Source organism: Peromyscus eremicus, chromosome 10 (assembly GCF_949786415.1).
Source record: "Peromyscus eremicus chromosome 10, PerEre_H2_v1, whole genome shotgun sequence".
NCBI lineage: Eukaryota > Metazoa > Chordata > Mammalia > Rodentia > Cricetidae > Peromyscus > Peromyscus eremicus.
Window position 1 is genome coordinate 9,680,371 of NC_081426.1, and position 24,327 is coordinate 9,704,697.

Consider the following 24,327-nt stretch of genomic DNA (forward strand, 5'->3'; position numbering starts at 1 on the left):
CAGTCATAAGCTTATGAACAAGTCTAATTCTGAAAAAGATGGGAGTTTTTGACAGAAACAGTATTTTTCTTTCACATTTATCTTGTCTTCTGCCTTTGAATATGAGTGCTTAAGCACAAACCTGTCTTACTTCTTCTTTAAAAGCAGCTCACAGAGAACATGGCAACTAGCTGCTACAAATAATAAAGAATTAAACACGAAAGTAAAATTAGTAGAAAACTTACCTAGTATTTGAGGCATGTACTCATTAAGGAAAATCACCATGAAAATCTAAATAATCTAGACTAGCTCTAAACACTTCCACTGGTGATTATGGAGGCAACTGAAGTGAGAAGTCATGGTAGTTAGGCAATGTAAGACAAAGTATTTCTCTGAAGAAAAGTAACACACACACACACACACACACACACACACACACACACACACGCCTCCACTAAAGTAGACTACTTGACTAAGTGGCATTTAATCTTCTATTGTATTATAAATATAGCTGTAGGTCAAAATACCCACTAAATTAACAAGCCAATCCCCTTTAATTTCAGGAATTGCTTCCCATTCATGAGGGAGGAGATGTTCAAGACTACGTCCTCTTAGTGTAATTTGTCCACATCCCACACAATGGTTTTGAAGAAACTGACATGGGGCCCCCTCAGAGCCACCTTCCTGCAGTGTGCTGCCCACTTGTCTGAGGTGCCCAGATTTAGGACTGTTTAGCAAATGTGGAAAACAAAGAGGACAAAGAATGTTTCTTACTCTTGTATGTGTGTGTGCCAAAATTCTTAAATCAGAGTAGTCAATTGGTATCAGTTGGTGCTATGGCAGCAGGACATACAGCAACATCAGTGAACTAACCAACGGCAGAGTGCTCAGTGACTCTGAGTACGCAGCAAGCAATTAAATGCCCACGGTCTTCAACTCTGTTCTGGAAAACTGTGAGTCTGTGTCCTCATTTTAAAAGTGGAAAACTAATACTTAACTCCAGTGGTTACTGTACATGCTAAACATGTCTGTGACTGTGCCTAGTGAATAACATGTGCTAACATTTAGCAATTATTTTCCAAGAAAACTGATTCCTTTATAGCAGCAGATCTTGACCTGTGGGTCACAACTGTAGGGTAAAAAGGCCCAAGGAGAAAACACCCTGCCCCTGACTTGACCCCAGGACAAGCTTGAAATCCCACCAATCCCTAAGCTTGCCCCAGAGTCAGGCTGCAGAATCCCAACAATCCCTAAGATCCCTGAGCATGAAACCCCACCAATCCCTGAGCTTGCCCCAGAATTAGGCCACAAAACCCCACCAATCCCAAGCCACCCTGGAAAGTGCCCCCCAAGAAACCCAATATAAACTATGTATTCTGTTCAGTTTACTGCTGCTTCTCACCCTAGAGGCAGCTGTCCTCCTGGATTTTTCCTTCCCAAAAATCTCTTGAGTGAGGTTTGTTGTGTGGTGTGACACTTTCGACAGAAAGCAGCCCAGCTGTAACCTGAGCCAGAGCCCAGCAGAGCTGTATCACTTCTGCCGGGGAAGCTTTCCCCTGGTGGAGCAGAGTTGTTACACAGGGTTGTTACACAAGGTTGTTACACTCTGAGGGGACCTGAGCTGAGCTGGGACACTTCGCTGGAGCACAGCAAAGCAGAGCTATAAGCTGTGACACTTACAGAGCCTTTGTGGTATTCCTTGGCTCCTGACTGCCAAGATACCTTTCCATCCTAGCCGCATCACTTACAGTGACCCCTTTGGGGTCACTTATCAGATATTCTGCAAATCAGATATTTACAATACAATTCATAACAGTGGCAAAATTACAGTTATGAAGTAGCAACTTAATAATTTTATGGTGGGGGGGTCACCACAACATGAGGAACAACTGTATTAAAAGGTCACAGCATTAGGGAGGTCGAGAACCACTGCTTTATACTCTTATCCTGATACTATTCCAGCTTTGGACTCAACATAGCGTAGACAATATCTCCTCAGTAAAATATTATCATTCTTTGCTTAGTAACTGCTTATTTAATGATAGGCAAGTTTAAATACAATAATTTAATATTTCAGAATTCAAAACTATGTTAAAGAGTTGGGTATGTAGCTGAGTAGTAGAGCACTTGGCTAATATACATGAGATCCTACATTTAATCCCAGTCCTGCAAAAAAAAAAAGGATAAAATTGTATTTAAATAATAACAATTTTTCTTGAAATATTTAAAAAATAGCTATTTATCTTAGAAAGGAATATTTAATCTAGAGGAAAAGCAATGCCTAAGAACTGGTCTTCTTTGAAACACCACATTCTGTGGTTGACATATCACACACACACACACACACACACACACACACACACACACACACACGGGAGAGAGGGCGATGACAAAGATTTGAAACCATTATATTTTAGGAGTTTCACTGACAGTTCTCCATCCCTCAGTGGTAATCCAGCTTTGTAAAGAGCTCTGAAGCCAAGCAAAGCAGTTAGTAGTTCTTGATGAGTTTATCATAATGAAAGGCTTAGAACTATCTCTTCATACAAAAAATTCCCAGAACAAACTTGACATGTCACAATAAAGGAAGATGTGGAACAAAGTTCATTTCCTACTGCCTGTGGGTCAAGATGTAGGACTCTCAGCTCCCTCTCCAGCACATGTCTGCCTGCATGTTGCCATGATGACAACGGACTAAACCTCTGAACTGTAAGCAGCCCCAATTAAATGCTTTCTTTCTAAGAGTTGTGGTCATGGTGTCTCTTCACAGCAACCGGAACCCTAACTAAGACAGAAGAGAAAGGTGAAGTAGAGTCAAAAGCAGGCTGGCATGAATATACTTCCTAGGTGAAACAGGCGACATCAGATAGCTTGTCAAGCACAGTGTAAAGTTGGACAGTCAGCCACAACTGAAATTACTTACGGAATTAAAATTTTCTTTTGAAATTCAATTTTAGAATTTTAAGTATTTACAATTTTCCTACAGGTATACACCCACCTCTCTACCCTTCCGTTACTCCCCCCTCTCCTGCTGTCTCCTTTGCTCCCACAATCGCACTTCCCCTTTCTTGTCAAATAGACTTGCATGATTTTATGTGTTTATACAAAATCTAGGAACCACAAAGGAGAGAACACAAACAATATTTGTGTTCATGAGACTGGCTTAATTGGCTTAATTTGAAAAACCTACAGTTGCATCCAATTTCCTGCAAATGATATTACTTCATTCTCCCGGGCTGACAATTCCATTGCATTGGCACCACATTTCTTTATTCATTTATCTGGTGTTGGACTCTAGGTTGATTCCATAGCTTAGCTATTATGAACTGTGCTGCAGTAAACACTGTTGTGCAAACATCTCTGTGATGTGCTCACTCAGAGTCCTTCGGGGAAAGACCCAGGAGTGATATAGCTGGGTCGTATAGTAGCTCTATTTTTAGTTTTATTGAGAGAGTTCTGTAATGCCTGGCCTAGGCTTCTGCATTCCTGTCACCAGCGTGTGGGTTTCCCTTTTGTCTGTATCCTCACCAGCATTTGCTATTTCTTTTCATAGTAACTGTCATTCTTACTGGAATAAGATGGAATCTCAATTTTAATCAGTGTTTCCCTGATGGCTAGAGTAAGGCTGAACACTTTTTCCTGTGCTTATTGGTCAGTTGTATTCATTTTTGAGAACTATCTGTTCACTTGATAAGTTTGTTTATTTATTTGATTTCTTGATGTTTTAAGAACAAGATACTTTATGAACCAACTTTTGCTTTTATCCTTGTGGCACCTACTGGATATTATTTCTATACACACCTTTACCATGACTCTAGGAAAACCAAACAGGCATCTTAGGAAGAAGAGAACTTGCTAAAACTCAGGCCTTGAATGATTTTTTCAGTGGTGTGGGACTGTAGTGACAACATGTTGGTAAACAAAAAGCAAGATGAGGATGCAGCCTCGTGGTGGTGAAGTGAGCCTTAGGACCCAGTGGTGGGGCCAGCCAGTCCTGGAGCACAACTCAGGGTTGTGAAGACAGAGCAAGGCACTTTCTCTTTTAAGTCACTGTGATTTGTGATCTTTTGTTCAATGGCATCCTGGGAATATTCCAGAGAGAATACTTCATCTAATACCTAAGAGGAATATTCCTAGAATCAAACAAGAGACCATAACACACATGTAGCAGAGTGCTAGAGAGTTCCCCAGGAACCCACAAAGATGACTCCACTATAGACTACAGGCAATGGTCAAGAGGGTGCCTGAGCTGACCTACTCTGGTGATCAGATGGCCAAACACCCTAACTGTCATGATAGAACCCTCATCCAGTGTCTGATGGAAGCAGATGCAGAGATCCATGGCCAAGTCCCAGGTGGAGCTCCAATCAAGGAGAGAGACAGGTGGGATTATATGAGCAAGAGTTATCGAGACCATGATTGGAAAAGGTATAGAGACAACTTGCCAAACTAGTGGAAACACATGAACTGTGAACCAATAGCTGAGGAGCCCCCATGGAACTGGACTAGGCCCTCTGGATAAGTGAGATAGTTGTTTAGCTTGAACTGTTTAGGGGTCCCCCAGGCAGTGAGATCAGGACCTGTCCTTAGTGCATGATCTGGCTTTTTGGAACCTAGGGCCTATGCTGAGACACTTTGCTTAGCCTTGGTACAGGGAGGAGGGGATTGGACCTGCCTCAACTGAATGTACTAGGCTCGGCTGACTCCCCAGGGGAGACTTTGCCTTGGAGGAGGTGGGAATGGGGGGTTGGGTTGGGGGGAAGGCTGGGGGGTGGAAGGAAGGAGGACAGAGGAATCTATGGTTGATATGTAAAACGAATAGAAAATCTCTTAGTAAAAAGAAAAAAAAGTGAAAAAAAGGATCAAAGTGTAAAAATAATAAAAAATAATTAGTAACACCTGTATTTTATAGGCATTGCAGCTTATCACTCAAGACTTTTTCTTACTATAAACACATGCCATGTTTTAATTTGAAAGGCACTATTAATCGCTAACCATCACTAAACTTACTCTTTGCCAGTCACTGTTCAAAGCATGAATTAACTAACCCAATCCCATGCTAATCTATAACCTATAACTACATAATTATGCATGTATAACTACAGCTACATAACCTATAACTATAATCTAGTACTTATTAAGAATGTGTTGAACACAGGAAAGCTAGGCACAGAGAAGGTCAGTTCCTTACTCATGGTCTTGTGTGACAGCCGAACAGGTGCCAAAGTCCAAATTGAGCTCTTTCACCGTGCTGTGTTCTAAAACCCAAAGCAGCCATCTCACAAATCTTCCCAGGTTTACTCTTGTATATAACACAACCTGCTACATTAATTACTCAGACAATAGATGATTACAGATTGAGAATACCCGAAATAATCAAGTAGCATAAAAATGAACAAATCCTCCACTTAGGTCAACAAAATTTGCACGGTCTCAACTTACATTATGACTTTACTACAATAGAGTGAATGAGTTTTGGCTTATAGGATTTGTGTTTTCCAATGTAATTTTAAATACAGATTATCATCCTTTTTATTTTATATTTATTTTAGCTCTTCTTGTCATACTAATAAGCAACATAAATTTATCATATAGTACCAAGAAGCAAGAAGAAATAGAAGAGACAAACTATTCCATACCTTACTGCCACCATCTAATTCTTATTAATGTTAATTTTATGTTTTATGGTTATTAACCACATGGCTGTGTTATATCATGTTGAAAATGCCTCTCTTTCTCCCCTACTTAAACCCAACAACGTCAGAGTCTCTGACTGACTGGTTTGGCCTAGTTCTGTGGCTTTGTCCCCTTTAGAATTACACCTTGAGGACTAGAATCGATGGTGGTGGGATTTAAGAGCAACTGAGAAGTGATGACTTTGGATGCCAACACCATAAAGCCAAAGCCTTATATGACTCATTGGGGAAGAAACTCGCTATAGTACTTTCAAGTACTTCTAAAGTGGGAATCTTCTAAATCTGTGTTTAGGAATTACTCAGACATTATACAGAAACCAAGTCTACTACAGTCCTGGGGGTCTTTTCTGTAGACCACAACAGAAAAACTAAGAGGAATAACAATTTTGATATGCATTTGTCAATACTGGAACACTCAGCCGCATTAGACAAGCTGGGTTTAAAAACAGAAAGTACATGCAGATGTATTTTTATTTTGTTATACTATATACAAAACCTTTTATTTTGTTACATTATAAAGTTTAAATGAACTTTAAGAGTCAATGTAGGCTTTTGATCTATCTTTAGAATACTACATGAAACAGCGACATTAGCAGCTATGACAGAAAAGCACACACATGAACCCTGAAATACCCTGATAAGGGAGAGAATTATTTTAATATGCGACACATCTGTGTCATCAGTAAATGGTTAGGTAAGCTTCTGTGTTGGCTCACAACAGCACTGATGGTGACAACACACTCATCTCTTTCTCCCCAGATCTCATGAAAAGAGCAGTGTGGAGCTGTAAGATGGCGCAAAGGGTACAGGCGTTGGGTGCCAAACCTGACAGTCTGAGTTCAAGCCCCGGGATCCACATAGTGGAAGGAGAGAATCAACTCCCACAAACTGTCTTCTGTCCTCTACACATGTGTTTTGGTATACATATACACACACAAACACACACACACAAATAATAATAATAATAATAATAATAATAATAATAATAATAATAAATTAAAAAGAGCAATGTGTTTTTACATTCTTCTAAACAGTGACCTTGGCTGTTACGACTTATCAATTTCTTTTAAAATTGCAGCTTGTTAGGCCGGGTGGTGGTGGCGCACGCCTTTAATCCCAGCACTCGGGAGGCAGAGCCAGGCGGATCTCTGTGAGTTCGAGGCCAGCCTGGGCTACCAAGTGAGTTCCAGGAAAAGGCTCAAAGCTACACAGAGAAACCCTGTCTCGAAAAACCAAAAAAAAAAAAAAAAAAATTGCAGCTTGTTTAAGAATATTCTACTATTTCTCAAGACTTAGTAATTCTTGCTTTTAAATACACTGTGTTCTACAAAGAGTAATTCAAATAAATCAATTATACCCTATAAACAATAGAAATGACATTAAGAATTCCCTAGAACCAAAGCACATTTAAAAAGTATTTGGTTTTATTTTATGTGTGTTGCGTTTTGCCTGTATATATGTCTGTATGAGGGCATCAGATCCCCTGGAACTGGATTACAGACAGTTGTGAGCTGCCATGTGGGTGCTGGGAATTGAACTCGGGTCCTCTGGAAGAACAGTCAGTGCTCCTAACAGCTGAGCTCTCTCCAGCCCCCAACCACAGCACTTTACCAAGTGCATTAGCTCTTACCGACTCCAGAAGATACTGACATGACGTCAATGTCACATGCTCTTCTTCTCGCCACTTCAGCCAGTGCCAGTTCACCCACATCCAGGGCAAGGTAATGAATATCCTTTGGAAACAAAGAAGACAAAGACTGATTAGAAAGTAATCTTGATAAAGTTATAAAGTGGAGTCTCAAAGGAAGAAATGTTCAGAGAACAAAATAGATGTGGCCACTGAATATTCTTTTTTCTGTTTTCCTGTTTCTGGCAGACACTCAGTCCCAAGTAAACACACAGAGCCTTATACTAATTACAGACTGTTTGGCCTATGGCTCAGGCTTATCATTAATTGCTATTACAACTCAACCCATTTCTATTAATCTATGCATCGCCACGTGATCAGTGGCTTTACTTGTGTTCCATTACATCTTGTTTCCTGAGCAGCGGCTCACAGCATCTGCCTCGACTCTGCCTTTCTTTTCCTTGTGTCTCTGATTGGATTCCCTGCCTGGCTCTATTCTGCCTAGCCATAGGCCATAGCAGCTTCTTTGTTTGTTTGTTTGTTTGTTTTGTTTGTTTTGTTTGTTTGTTTTCCTTTTTTTGTTTTTTGAAACAGGGTTTCTCTGTGTAGCTTTGGTGCCTTTCTTGGAACTCACTCTGTAGCCCAGGCTGGCCTCGAACTCACAGAGATCCGCCTGCCTCTGCCTCCCGAGTGATGGGATTAAAGGCATGCGCCACCACCGCCCAGCTACACTAAGTTCTATACAAGGAATATTACAGAAGAACTTAAATTTTATAAGCCTAGAAAATATGTGTTAATATTAATACTACCATTTTTAAACTCAGGTTATAAATAACATAGGTGAATTACAATTCCATTCTCATTTTTTTTTGAACCTAGTAGAGAGACAGATCATTACAGGCCAATTGTGAATTATAAAGAACTGTGACAGATTTTAATGGCAGTTATTTGTCCATGCTGGAGCTAAAGGGAAGAAGCTGATCTCTGCTCTGAATGTTGAGGATTTGTGAGAACTGTACTGGGGAAGCAGCAGCATGTGAATGACATCTGTGCATATGTGTGCAAAGCTTGAGTCATTCTGGAAAGGGATGGCAGGTCTGTCCAATGGGAGAAGTGCTGGGCACATGGGAAAGCGATGGAAATCACAGAGTAAGCACAGTAAACACAGTCACTGAAAAAACTTCTGCAGTGTGCAGAATGGTCACTGGAATAAAAATTCTACTGCAATAAAAATGGAAAAGAGAATATAAACTGGCAGTCTATAATGAACAAATATAAATGCCCTATAATTATGTAAAGATATTTCATATTATTCAAATAAATGTAAATCAAAAAACTAATTTCTGATTTTTTTGAATTATATGAATTTATAAGAAATAAAATGTCATACTTTGATATATGCACAATATGCAATGAATCATCACATCAGGGAGTTAACACATTGGCTAAGTTTCTAAAAGTTAATAATTGATTGCAAAGCTTTGGCACACAGGCACATACACTCAGAACACAGTTCCTCAAGACTTTAGTGGTCAGGGGTCAGAAAGTATGTCTGATGTGCCAGACTAACCTGTGTTGGTACATTTCTCAACTTAAGAATAGCTTCTAAATTTCTAAACGGTTGAAAGATATGTGTTCAACCACTGTTCATGAACTTTGAAGGGCTGTGGAATTAGCTTTAGCTGCAGACTTGAAAATGTTTTAAACTAAAATTACAAGGGAAAATTGATTCTGTGAAACATACTGTGATAAAATCATTCTGATGAGAACTAAAATTGTTTGAATTGCAAGTCATGTCAGGACTGCAATGTCAAAAGATGTGTTTTTCAAAGTGATATCTTCATTCCTATACAAATTCCCAGAAATATATTTTAATTTCAAACCACAGCAATGTTTTTCAGGCCTGTATGCATGTGTAGAGAAAATTTCCATATTCCAAAATCCATTTGGTGTGCAATTAAGGAGCTTCTACTGGAAATGATTTGCAATGTAATGACATGCTAAAGACATTCTAGCCTTTCAGTTAATAGAAATCTAAAAATGCCTTCCAACCTGTGAATGCACTCAATGAAAGCCATGTCTCAGGGATGCATACTGGCATTTGGTAGTACTGGTATATACAGGTGGAAAGGTATTTGTAAAGGTTTTCAAGATATGAAAGTCTCATCATAGATCAGCACCAGCAAATCAACCTTTATGATAAATTTCGAGGTTAGGGAACACCACATCTTCCAGAAAGCTCCATTTTTTTTTTCATATTTGTAAACCTGGACTACAAAAAATTGTAAGTCAGTGTACATAATTTATGATATTCTAAATTTCACCAATAAAAGATTGATGGAGGGTTTGGAGATAGCTAAGTGAGCAGAGCACTTGCTACACAGCTTGAGGAGAAGGGATACCCAGAAACCACAGAATGCTCCCTTCAAGAAGCACACTCACTATCAAAGATGACACCATCTTAGAGTAAAGAGATAGGAAAAACCACTCCAGCAAGTGCAACTAGGAAACAAGTAGGCATAACTAATTCTACCTGAAAGACAAACGCAAAACCAAACAAGACAGAAGTGATAAAGAAAGTCACTTCATATCACGGGAACAGTCCATCAAGAAGACATTTCAACTCTAAACATGTATGTACCAAACAGAGGTAAAACCAATTTCATAAAACAAATGTAACCATATATAAGGTCACATATTAATGGCAAAACAGCAACAGTGAATGACTTCAATATTCCCCTTTCACAGACAGGTCATCTAGATAAAAATTAGAGAAACAACGGAGTTTAACGACACCACAAATCAGCTGGACCTAACAGATACCTACAGAACATTCTGCCCAAACAAAAGACTCTACTTTCTTCTCAGCAGCCCACAGAACTTTATGTAAAATAGTTCATAAATTAGGCCACAAAGTAAGTTTCAATAGCCCCAGTGTTCTATTTTACCACAATGGAATGGTAGAAATAAACAGCTAGAGAAACTACAGAAACTCATCGAAATCACACAATGTACTGCTGAATGATGAATGAGCCACTGAAGAAATGAAGAAGGAAATTTAAAATTCCTAGATTTGAATGAAAATGAAAACCTTGGTATATAATGAAACCAGTCCTAAGAGGAAAGTTGTTTATAACTGTAAGTGTCCAAACAAACAAACAAACAAAAATCAGAAAGTTCAAATAAATAACTTCATGGTACACTTTAAGCCCCTTGGGAAAACCAGAAACCAAAACAAACATAAAAGCTGTAGACAGGGAGAAATAATTAAGATAAATGCAAACATTAATGAAACAGAAACAATACAACAGAATAAAAAACACAATACAAAGAAAATAAAAACATAATTAACAATCCTTTAGCCGAATTAATGAAAGCAAGAGGATCCATAATAATAAAACTTGAGATGAAAAGGGGAAATATTACAACAGATACTGTTACTGTTGATTACTCAACTCCACATGGGACATGGACATTAGCCCTGCAAGGCTCAAGGAACATTAAGGAGAAAGGGCAGAAAGAAGGCAGGAGCTGGTGATGGGGGAGGGCAGTACACACTATCTTCTGTGCAGGACGTGCGCTTGCACTGGACCTGTCAAAAGTGTGTCAGGATAGGGAAGGATTCATGGCGCCTGTGCATCCCTAGAGAAAGACAGGGTTTTGATAGATGCTGGGGGCAGGGAGGCATGCCTTCAGTAGTGTTAATCCTCTATGTCCTGGAGGCTAGCTCCACACCCATGCCCACACTAGGAGAGGTGGCTCATGGTTAAACTCGGGGGTCATAAAAGTGAAACAAAAAGAAGGATGGGGGGGGGGCTGTGAATATGCTCAAAATTCATTGTATGAAATTCTCAAAGAATTAATAAAAAATTGTTTAACAAATGAAACAAGACACAAAAGCAAGAGTGGCACTTGTATGCAGGAGAAATAAAAAGTTAGCCATGCAGCGATGGTGCACACCTGCTGTGGGATGTTCTGTATGGCAAATGTGTTGCTCTGATTGGTTAGTAAATAAAACACTGATTGGCCAGTAGTCAGGCAGGAGGAAGTATAGGCGGGACAAGGAGGAGAAGAATTCTGGGAAGTGGAAGGCTGAGTCAGAGACACTGCCAGCCGCCTCGATACCGAGCCACGTGGCAAGGTATAGATTTATAGAAATGGATTAATTTAAGATATAAGAACAGTTAGCAAGTAGCCTGCTACGGCCATACAGTTTGTAAGCAATATAAGATTCTATGTTTACTTGGTTGGGTCTGAGCGGCTGTGGGACTGGCGGGTGAGAGAGATTTGTCCTGACTGTGGGCCAGGCAGGAAAACTCTAGCTACACACACCTTTAATCCCAGCACTTGGGAGGCAGAGCCAGGTGGATTTCTGTGAGTTCGAGGACAATCAGGTCTACAGAGTTCATTTCAGGACAGGCTCCAAAGCTACACAGAAAAACTGAATTCTGTAACAACTGAAGAAGTAATGCCAACCCTTCTTAAACTACTCCAAATAATTAAAAAGAAACCTTGTAGGCTTATTTTATGAGGCCATCCTTTGTATGATAAAACAGAGACACGAGCACTAACTGAAAACAACAGACAAATAAATATCCATGTGAATACCAGCACGAAAATCCTCAATGAAATAATAGTAAACTTAGTTCAACAGCACATTAAAAAGCTTACCATGCTCAACTCCATGTCAGAATTGTTCAGTATATGTATATCAATACATGTGAAATATCTCATTAACAAAATGAAGGACAAAACCTACATGCTAATAGCAGATGCAGAAAATTCAACATGTCTTCATGATTAAAAAGAAGAGGCAGTGAAGAGATGTGGTAGTAATGTTTCTCAGCACAACAAAGGTCATATTCAACAAACCACCAGCCAGAAAGCTTTCTCATCTAAGGTAAGGAATAAGGCATGGATAAATATTTTGATTCAATACTGTACAAAAATGTCCTAGTCAGGGCCGGGTGGTGGTGGCGCATGCCCTTTATCCCAGCACTCTGGAGGCAGAGCCAGGTGGATCTCTGTGAGTTCGAGATCCAGGAAAGGCACCAAAACTACACAGAGAAACCCTGTCTTGAAAAAAAAAGTCCTAGCCAGGGCATTAGGCAACACAAGGAAATAAAATGTGTTAATTCAGGAAAGGAAAACATAAAATAGTCTCAGCTGACAGATGACATAATTTTATACATAGAAAACCCGAGTCCACCAAAATGCTATTAGAACAAATAAATTCAGTAATGTTTCAATATATAAAAATCAGTAACATATCTATATGCCAACAACAAACCAAGAAAAAGAAAAATTAAGAAAACACTAAAATTTACAAAACCTTAAAAATACTTACAAATTTAGTCAGGAAGTAAAAATACGTACAATATAAATCACAGATGAAAAAGCTGTAAAGATGAAAACATATTGAAAGATATCTCACATTCAGGGCTGGAACTATCAATATTGTTAAAATGTCCATATTACCTAAAGTAAAGTGATCTCAGATTCACTGCAATTCCTAGGAAAGTTTCAATATAACTTTTTCACAGAAATAGGGAAAAAAATCTTCAGTTGGTATACAAGAAAACACCTCAAATAGCCAAAACCAAAACCAAACAAAAAACTTCAACAACAAGAACAAAGGTGTGGCATTTCACTACCTGACTTCAAATTATGCTATAAAACTATAGGTACAGCGTGGCATGGATACCACATTATAGCAAACTTTGTTTCTTTTACCTTTTCCTTGGGACGGTAGTGTTGTACCCTAAGTGCTAATCAAATGCTCCACCACTGAACTACACCACAGTCCCGGGCAACTCATTTTGAAAGAAGCCATAAGAACACACAATAGGGGGGAAGTCTGTCCAATAAAAGATGTAGGAAAACTGGGACCCTACATGCAGAAGAGTAAAGTAGGATCTGTGTCTTTACCATGTTCTATATACTCAGCTCAAACAGCTACGATGTAAATTTGGTTCTTAACTACAAAGTTACTACACGGAAACAGGAAAAGGTCCAGGACACTGGTCTAAGGAGGATCTCTTGGACAGGACCCTAACAGCAGAGATAAGACCAGCAGCAATGGAAAGCAGAGCTCCATCACACTAAAGGGCTTCCTCAGAGGAAAGGAATCCACCAACACAGTGAAGACACACCACACTTTTTAAGAGGCTAAAGTTTCCCTGATATGACTATCATGTTCTAATCATATTCTGAATTATCACCTTGTATCCGTGTTTCCCCCATCACCCTCTTGTTCCTCTTTCCCTCCCTTTAGACCTCTAGCTTTCCCTCTCCAGTCCCCTTTCTTTTTTTTTTCTTTTTCTTTTTCTTTTTTTTTTTTTTGAGACAGGGTTTCTCTGTGTAGCTTTGCACCTTTCCTGGAACTTGCTTTGCAGACCAGGCTGGCCTCGAGCTCACAGAGATCCGCCTGGCTCTGCCTCCTGAGTACTGGGATTAAAGGCATGCACCACCACCGCCAGCTTCATGTGTGTGTGTAGATACATATATGTATATAATATACATGTATTGTACATATGAGACCAAATACACACTATTCATTTAAATCTGATTTATTTTCCATTTTAATATGATGATCTATGGTTCCACCCATTTTTCTGGAAATGGGATAGTATCATTTTTCTTAGAGCTAATAAAATTACATCTGTATATGTAATCACATTTTCATTAAAAAAAGTACTAATAAAGAAATTAAATTCTTCCTTTCCTTTGTATCCCCTTCATTTCTTGTCTTATTTCCCTAGTTAAGACTGTGAGCACTACATTGAATAAGAATGTAAAATTGTTCCTTACGTATTCTCAGTGTTTTTTTACATTCAGTATAACATTGACTATAGATTTACATAGATAACTTTTATGATGTTGAGATACGTTCCTTCAACTCCAATTTTCTCCAGGCTTTTAGCTGGAAGGGGTAAGAAACTTTGTCAGCACCTTCACATGTAATCATTGGGATAATCCTGTGATTTCTGTTTTGAAGCCCAATTATGTATTACAATACACTCATTGATTTACCTATGTTGAACTACTCTTGTATTCCTGAAAGAAACTGATAGTTCTTAGTGTATGATTTTTTAACGTGTTCTTGAGTTCAGTCATTATTTTACTAAGAATCTAACATCTGTGCTTGTGCTAGGTAGTTTTTGTCAAGTTGACACAAACCTAGACATACTTAATAAAAAGGTAATCTAAGGAGAGGAATTTCCTCTGTCAAACTGGCCTGTGAACATGTCTGTAGGTGGTTTTTGTTTTGTTTTGTTTCTTGGTTCATGATTGACATGGGTGGGGCCAGCTCACTGTGGGCGGGGATACTCATGCTGGACAGGTGGTGCTGAATTGTTTAAGAAAAATGCTAAGTAAGACATGGTAGCAAAGCAGTCAGCAGCACTCCTCCTTGGTCCCTGCTTCAGTTCCTGCCTTGAATTCCTGCCCTGACTTCCCTTCACAATAACTATACGAGTAAGATGAAATAAACCCTTTCCTCCCTAAATTGCTTTTGAACATGGTATTTATTACAAGAATAGAAAACAAATTAGGACAGTGTTCATTAGGGATATGGGACTTAACTTTTGTTTGTTTGTTTTGTTGTACCTTTATCTAGTTTTGATGTCAGGATAACATTGGTTAGCATAAGTCTGTTAAGGTGCCATCTACTGTATTCTCTTGAACAGTTTGAAGAACACTGATGTTAGCACCTTAAAGTGAGTTTGGCAGGCCACGAGACTCTTTGTTGGGAAACGTTTTTTGAGATAGTGTGGTGGCTTTAATGAAAATGGCCCCCATAGGCTCATAAATTTGAATGCTTAGCTACCGAGTGAGTAGAACTATTTGGGAAGGATTAGAAGGTGTGGCATTCTTGGAGGAGGTGTGTCAGTAGGAGTGGGCTTTGAGGTTTCAAAAGCCCACACCTAGCCCAGTGTCTCTCTCTCTCTCTCTGCCTACTGCCTGCAGATCAGGATGTAGCTCTCAGCTACTTCCCCAGCACCATGCCTGCTTGTCAGCTGCCATGCTCCCCACCACAATGATAATGTGACTGTTGGGACATGTTGGGTTATGACACATGGCTGTTGGGAATTGAACCCTGGTCTTATGGAGGAAGAACCAGTCCTCTTAATCACTGAGCCATTTCTCTAACTCCCAAGTGTAGGTGGAAGTTTCTGGGTCCCACCTTGAGGTTTTTGTTTTTGTTTTTGTTTTTCATAGAAGTTGTCTCTAAATCTGTAAGCAAGTCCCCCATTAAATATTTTCTTCTATAAATTGGTTATGATGTCTCATCACAGCAATAGATAGGGTTTTATACTGTAGCCCAGGCTGGCCACTAACTCATAGCAATTCTCCTGTCTCAGCCTCCCAATTATAGGATTGCAAGTGTGAGACACCATGCCTTATTCTAGAAAATTACTAAAACTTCAATCTCATTGTTCATTATGGATGTTTAACTGTTTATATAATCTTATAAATTTACCCATTTCTTCTCAATTCACAGGCATTTGTCTTTATTTAATTTGAAAATTATTACTATTTTATGTGTATGTATGGGTGTTTTGCCTGAATGTATAAGTATTAAATATGTGTGCCTGGTGCCGCAGAGGCCAGAAGAGGGTATCAGATACCTAGAAAGTAGAGTGACAGATGGTTGAAACTTGTTGGGTTGTGACATATGGCTGTTGGAATTGAACCCAGGTCCTCTGGAAGAGGAGCCAGTACTCTTAACCATAGAGTTATCTTTTTTTTTTTTCTAAATAGAAGTTGTCAAAGTATTCTCTATCCTCTGGAATCTGTTGTAATGTCTACTTTTCCACTTCTAATTTTATTAGTTTGAGTAGTATCTCTTTGTTTTGGTCACATTGAATAAAAATTTGTCAAACTTGTTTATTTCTCAAAGAACTCTTTAAGTCTATGTATTGTTCTTTCAGTTTCCATGTCAATAATTTATGCCCTGTTATTATTTCTTGCAGACTAATGCTTTTGGGTTTGGCTGGTTCTTGGTACATCATTAGGTTATTTTATATTCCTCTGATTTTTCAATGTAAAAGCATTGCTAGCTATAAATTTTCGTAGTATAATGATTTTGCTTTATCCCAAAGACTCTGTTAAGATATATTTTAATTTTCACTTGATTCAATGAGTATTTTAATTTATTCCCTCATTTCTTTAACAAATCAAGGATCATTCAGTAATGTGCTATCAGGGGCTGGAGAGCTGGCTAAGTAGTTAAGAGAACTTGCTGCTCTAACAGAGGACCTGAGTTTGGTTCCTAGCACCACATAGTAGCTCAAAACCATCTGTAATTCCAGTTTCAGGTGAGCTAACACCCTCTTTTTCATGGGTACTGCATGCTAAACACTCGTATACATGATACAAAATAAATCTTTGGAGAAATAATCTTTTTTAATTATTTTAGAAGAATGCACTGTGAGTCTTCCATTTTCAGCAGTTTTTTATAGTTTTTCTTGCTACTAACATCTAGTTTTCTTCCACTCTTATCTGATGAAACACAAGAGGCTGTTTGATGTTGTGTACTTTGTAAGGTCTGCCCCTGGCCTAGAAGGTGCTGTCTCTGGAGAAGGTCCCATGGGCTGCTGAGATGATGCACACTATCTGTATGCTGTATGAGATGAATGTATATTCTCCATATGCTATAGGAGATGAATGTATATTCTCTATGTGCTACATGGGATGAATGTATATTCTCTATATGCTGCATGAGATGAATGCATATCCTTTATATGCTGCATTGATAAATGTATATTTTCTATATGTGACATGAGAAGACTGTATATTCTCTATATGCTACATGAGATGAATGTATATCCTCTATATGCTGCCCAGGATGAATGTATATTCTCTGTATATTGTATGTGATGAATGTATATTCTCTATATGCTGCAGGAGATGAATATGTATTCTCTTTATGCTGTATCAGTTGAATGTATATTTTCTACATGTTGCATGTGATGAATGTATATTCTCTATAAGCTGCATTGGTTGAATCTATATTCTCGATATGCTGCATGGGATATATCTTTCATCTAAAGGTGTAATTTAAGTAAAGTTTTTGTTTATTTTTAGTTTGAATGTCTTAATATGTCAAGTAATCAACTATTATTATACCAAGACTTGTGTGTCATCTTATATCCATTTAGTGTTTGTTTAGAAAATTTAACATTTGGTGCATATATATTTATAACTGTTGTGTCTTGATGTTTTCTCTCTTTATTAATATGTATTGAACATCTTTATCTCTTCTAACTTGGTTTCAAGTCTATTATGAACAAAATAACCACACATTTGTTTTTAGCTACTGTTTGCCTGATAAATTTCCTTCCAGTTTTTGACTTTCAGTCTGAGAGTGCCTTTACCAGTGAACTGAGTTTCTTGAAGGCAAGAAATAATTAAATCTTCTTTTTAAATCTAGTTTGTATATTTAAATTAATAAGTTGATATTATTTACATTTACTCAAAAAGAATTGCTAATTCTTATATTTTATTGCTTGTTTTTTTTTTGATTGGGTCAATGTTTAGTTTTCTTTTTCTTCCCTATATTATTACTTACAGAAATAAGATTAAATAACAAAATAGAGAATATAGGAGGAATGAATTCAAGCTATTATCACATTATTACATTAAATATAGGAAACAGAAACATTTGAAATAAGATGGTCATAACTTACAGACATGTATCATAGACCCAAGAACACAAGTGTATACATAGGGAAACACAAAACAGGGCTATGTATTTGATAGGAGAGAAGATAAACTGGAACATCTCCAAAAATCCTTATTTCAGAAGATGCATGAAAAGGAAGAGGGTACTAAAAAACCAAAGATGTGATTAAAAAAGTAGCAGTCAAATCTAATTATATTAATATTTATATTAAGTAATAATGTTTAAAAGAGTCTAATAAAGCAGAGGTTGTTACATTGGATGAAAAGTAAGACTCAGACACATACTTTAAGACATGGAGTAGAAATAAAAGAACAGAAAAAGATAAAATGCAAACACTAACCAAAGACAGCTGAAGTATCAATAGTCAAAAGACAAGTGAAATAGAAAAAGGGATATTTTATGATAAGCATTCAATGGATTCAAAACACTTGAAGTAAATCTGAGCAATGAATAGAGAAGTGCTGAAATCTATAACTAAATCTTGAAGTTTAATCTCTGCTATCTAAGTAGTTATTGGAACAAAATCAGGTTAAAACAGACAATACTATTAAGCAGGTATAACGATCGTTACAGACTACTATCCAGTGAGAACATAGTACACATTCTTTTCAAGTGCATTGGAAGGTAGCAAGACAGACTATGTGCTAGACCATAAAACAACTCTCAAGAACTGAAAATTACAAATAGTACTGAAAATAATTTTGAACAAAGGAATTAAGTTAGGTATCAATTTATAAATGCATATGAAAAATCTGCTAGAACTTGGCATTAAATAGTTCACTTTCAAATATCTTATGGAGTAAACAACATACCTTAAAATAGCAATAAGATACATCAAAGCAAGACATGCTATAGCATACACTATAGATATAGCTATAGCATATAGTGTAGACACAGACACAGCAGTATCTACAAGGAAATTTCTGGATTTGAGTACTGTGGTAGTTTGAATGTACTAGGCCCCATAATCTCATAGGGAGTGGCACTATTAGGAGGTGTGGCTTTGTTGGAGTAGGTATGGCCTTGTTGGAGGAGGTATATCACTGTGGGGGCAGGCTTTGAGGTTTCCTATGCTCAGGATATCACCCAGTGTCTCAGTTGACTTTCTGTTGCCTGCAAGATGTAGGACTCTCAGCTAATCCTCCAGTACCACATCTTCCTGCACACTGCCATGCTACCCGCCATGATGATGATGGATTGACCTTCTTAAACTACAAGCGAGAACCCTCAATTAAATATTTTCCTCTAAGAGTTGCTGTGGTCATGGTGTCTCTTCACAGCAAAAGAAACCCTAACTAAGACAAATACACATACAAAAAAACAAAAGAGAGAAATAAAGATTAACATAAAAATGAATGAAATGAAGCATTGGGCCTGGCTTTAGCATCTGAAACTTCAAAGCCCACCCCCACTGATACACTTCCTCCAACAAGGCCACACCCATTCCAACAAGGCCACACCTCCTAATAGTGCCACTCCCTATGAGGATATGGGGGCCATTTTCATTCAAGTCACCATATGAACATTAGATGAAATTCAGTTTCCAGTATGCATAAAGTTTACAGTGGGTCACGCTCAGGCAGAGCTGTACATTCATGGCTACATTCATATACAGATAGTAGAGCTGGCATACCACATGACCTGCAACATCTCCAACATTTGTTATTTCATTTTTATAGAAACATTTGCTAACCACTTGAGATACTTTGCCCTGATGAAAAATTTAACATGATTTAGAATCACCTACAAAATACACCTTTGGCCATGCCTGTAAGGGCATTTCCAGAGCAGTTTAACTAAGGAGGAAAGACTCAAAGTGAGAGTAGGCAGCACCATCTCATGGGCTGGGTACATGGACTGAGTAAAGATGGGGCAAAGAATGAGAGCTGAACATCAGCATTCACCTCTCACTGCTTCCTGACTGAAGGTATAATGTACCCAGCACCCTGAGGAGCCCACTGCCATGACTTCTACCCTCTCAAACCCTGAGTCACAGAAACCCTTCCTCTCAGACGTTATTTCTGTCATAGGAATGAGAAAATTAACTAACACATTTCTGAAACAGAAAATGGACAGTAAGTTGGGTTTGAAAGGGCATACCTGTAATCCACCACTTCAGAAGTTCAGGCAAGGGGACCACAAGTTCAGTGCCAGCTAAGGACACACAGTAAAACCGTTTTGAAAGAAAGAAAGAAAGAAAGAAAGAAAGAAAGAAAGAAAGAAAGAAAGAAAAGAAGGAAGGGAGAGAGGGAGGGAGGAAGGGAGGGAGGGAAGAAAGAAGGGAGGGAGTGAGTGAGCTGAGGAGCCAGTTAAGATTTTTTCATCTTAATAACAACCAAATGCAATGCTAAGCACTGTGTGCATCATGAAGAAAAATTCCTAACCATAAGTAACTTATTTTCAGTCTTTAAAAAATATCATGGTTTTGAAATATCTTCTGAGCATTATTTATTTATATTTTATTTACTCCATTTTCTAAAATGATGGTTGGCATTTACTAAAAACAGACAGACAAACCTTTAGAGCGGGGATGTGGCCCCACTGGAGGAAATCTTGTTTAAAAGACAGTTGGAAGCATGAGAAACAAAAGAAAGAGGGGCTCAGGAACAAAGCAAAACAAACCTGAGATCATGAGTGTCAGCTCTCAGAGTTGCTAAGCCAGGTATCTTGAAAGGTGATATTGACATTGTCATTAAGCTTAAGTAGTTGGTAGTTTCCAACTTGACAGCACCTTTAGCCAAACAGCTATTTGTAGTAGAATATTATTTTAAGTGTGCTACTTTTGTTTATGTTGCATTTGTTTAACTCTGTGAAGCTGTGTTACTGTATCTGTGTAAAACACCTGATGGTCTAATAAAGAACTGGCCAATAGCAAGGCAGGAGAAAGGATAGGCGGGGCTGGCAGGCAGAGAGTATAAATAGAAGGAGAACTATGGGAAGAGGGATTGGAGATCTAGAACGAAGTAGCCAGAGAAGGAGGAGGACTCCAGGGGCCAGCCACATACACACATCAAGCCACGGAATAAGAGTAAGATACAGAATAAGAGAATGGGAAAACGCCAGAGGCAAAAGATAGACGAGATAATTTAAGTTAAAGAAAGCTGGCTAGAAACTAAGCCAAGCTAAGGTCAGGCATTCATAATTAAGAATAAGTCTCCATGTATAATTTATTGTGGAGCGGGCCCCACAAAAGACCAAAGACTGACCAATCAACAACAATAGCTATTGTTCTAATTTCTTTTCTGTTGCTGTCATAAACACCACAACCAAATACAACTTGGGAAGGAAAGGGTCTTTTCAGCTTAGATTTCCATGTCTGTCCATCATTGAATGAACTCACGAGAGGAAAGGAAACAGCAGGAATTTGAAGCAGAAACCATGGAGGAATGTTGTTCATTGGCTTGTCAGTGCCAGCTTTCTTATACAGCCTAGACCCACTTGCCTAGGGATGGAGCTGCCCACAGTAGGCTGGCCACTTTCACATTAAGAATCAATCAAACAAATCCTTACAGACATGGCCACAGGGCAGTCTGACTGAGGCAATTCTTCAACTGAAGTTCCCTCTTCCAGGTGACAACAAAAACGATAGCTATCAAGAAGTACATTTTTAAGTACTGTGGATGATTGATAAATAAAGTGCTGATTGGCCAGTAGCCAGGCAGGAAGTATAGGAGAAAGGAGAATTCTGGGAAGTGGAAGGCTGAGTCAAGAGTTGCCAGCCAGACACAGAGGAAGCATGATGTAAGATAACAGTAAGCCATGAGCCATGTGGCAAGGTATATGTTTACAGAAATGGGTTAATTTAAGATATAAGAACTAGATAGCAAGAAGCCTGCCACGGCCATATAGTTTATAAGTAATATAAGCTTCTGAGTGATTATTTTATAAGTGGGCTGCGGGACTGCGGGGGATTGGCAGAACCCGGGGAGAAACATTCCAGCTACAGATTGAAGGTATGGATTAGTGCAGAGAGTTTGCCTGACATGTAAGGGGTCCTAGGTTCTATCCCCCCAGCACATTAAAACAAAACAGAGTATATGTTTTTAAATTTAGGGCATATTTTATTTTATTTAGAGAATTATTGGATGAACTCCAAGATATAGAATTTAAAGGAACAATTATAAACTTCAAAGAATCCAAGGAGTTTAAAGAACTTCAAGAGAATAAATGCCTGAGTGATGCAGAGCAAAACCCAGAGATAAGGCTGACTGAAATGGTGAGGATAACCCAGAACTTGACAGCCAAATTCAATGAAGAAGCAGAAATATTTAAGATAGCTCAAGATGAAAGAAAGACAGAATTAAAAATCTAAACAATCCAACAAGAATACTGAAGGGAAGCTGTATAGGGAAATGGATCAAGTGGAAGATAGACTAGGGATCAACAACATAAACAGACTCATAAAAATGGGGATACTTAAATCATAATTTAAAAAACTTTTCTGACTTAAAAATGTCTAGGCCCAGATTTCTACCAGACTTTTAAAGAAGAGCCATAGTCAATCCTTTTAAAAGTATTCAAAAGCAGAAACAGAAGGGGCTATCCCAAATTCTTTCCATGTAGGAAGATTACTTTGGTACCAAGTTTAGGTAAAGACACAACAACAAAGAACACAGAGATTCAAAAATCCTCAACACATTCTTCTAAAATGAATATAGACATTATTTAAAAGATTATCTACATGATCAAGTTGGCATTATCATGAAGCTACAGGGATGGTTCTATAACATGAATCTTAAAAGATCTTATAATAAAAAACTCAGAGCCAGATACTGGGGTGAAAGCTGAAAGATCAGAGAAGCAGAGCAAGCCAGCCACAAGTTCTTACCTCAATGAAACCCTTAGTCTAAAGAGAGCGAGTTCCTGTTTCCTTACACCTTATATACCTTTTTGTGTCCTGCCATATTACTTCCATGGATTAAAGGTGTGTGTCACCACTGCCTGGTTCTGTTTCTCTCATGTAGCCCAGTGTGGCCTTGAACTCAGAGAGATCCAGATGGATCTCTGCCTCCTGAGTGATAGGATTAAAGGTGTGAATGCCACCACTGCCTGACCTCTATGTCTAATTTAGTGGCTAGCTCTGTCCTCTGATCCCCAGGTAAGCTTTACTGGGGTACACAATATATCACCACATTTCCCCTTTTTTTTGTCTAAAATAATAAACGGTTATAACTAATATAAGAAAAACTATATATAATAAGTACAAGTATATACAATATATATAGGCAATAAATACATTAATAATGTCTAGTCCATTTGCATTTGACAAATTCAGAGAAAATACTCCATTATCTGTCCTATCTTTGTGAATCCAAAGGATTGTATCTAATTCACCTTCTATCCTAATTTGCATTACCAACCCAAAACTATCTTTTGATGTCTTTCAAACTTATACACTTTACACCTCTTTAGTGAGTTTTTTTCTGAATTAGTTAACAAGGAAAATTATAACTATCTAATCTTCAACTTTCTCAGAGACCTGAGAAGGAAACAATATTAGCTGAGCAAGGAAGAAGTACAAGCAAGAGACTTCCAAAATATGTGAGAAATGACAGAAACATCTGGCTGCTTGGACAGTCACCCAAGGTTCCTCTGTAACATTGGGGCATCCATCTTCGGCCTACAGGCCTAGCATACCTGACAGACTTTTCTGTGAAGCAGGATTTTCTGAAGGGCTGTCCTACTTTGTCTTTGCAAGGTCTAACAGTCTTTCTTTTGTGTCCTGCTTGTCCATTTTGGGCAGCATACTGTCAGCAATCAATATAAGGGCACTTTCTTGCCCAGTGGCTAACTTTTGCCACAAAGAAAGTAAACTCCATATGGAGTTTCTTCAATGCCCATCATCTTCTCTGAAGTAGATTGGTGCTGCCAAGATCAGACATTTCTCATTGTCATTAAGAAAAGAATCTATGTTACTAAATATCTTAAATGCCATATTCTGTAAATCTCTGAAGTGTTTGAAGATGAGCTGTATATCTGTTTGACCTTGAAATCATACTTAATATGACTAAAAGTTTGATTGTAATGACTATTAACTTGCATTTCTTATATCCTAATTAATTGGTAATAATAACTTTTAAGGACTAGCAATTTGCATTACATTGTTAAATGAGCTGTATATGTACAATACCTTGAACAAGATTAGAAATATATGTACACTATTTTCTAACAAAATAAATCTCTAATTTGTATCAATATACATAATTTGTATACAATATACAAAAATCCAATCCAATGTAAAATATTTAAAACTAGTAGTTGCTTTTTAAAAGTAGATTCAATAATCTACCTTTTTATCTTATCATAGTTCAACAAATGCAAGTCAGTAAATGTAATAA

General features: G+C 38.1%; 1 protein-coding gene across 3 annotated transcripts in view; it reads right to left on the reverse strand.

Annotated features, from left to right (window-relative positions):
• The window catches only part of Wdpcp (WD repeat containing planar cell polarity effector), a 292,873-nt gene that overhangs the window by 65,951 nt on the left and 202,595 nt on the right, over window positions 1-24,327 (reverse strand). For all 3 annotated transcript variants that reach the window (XM_059275369.1, XM_059275371.1, XM_059275370.1), the window contains exon 14: window positions 7,306-7,408. In XM_059275369.1, coding sequence (XP_059131352.1) covers window positions 7,306-7,408 — 103 coding nt within the window. The remainder of the gene's footprint in view (window positions 1-7,305; window positions 7,409-24,327) is intronic.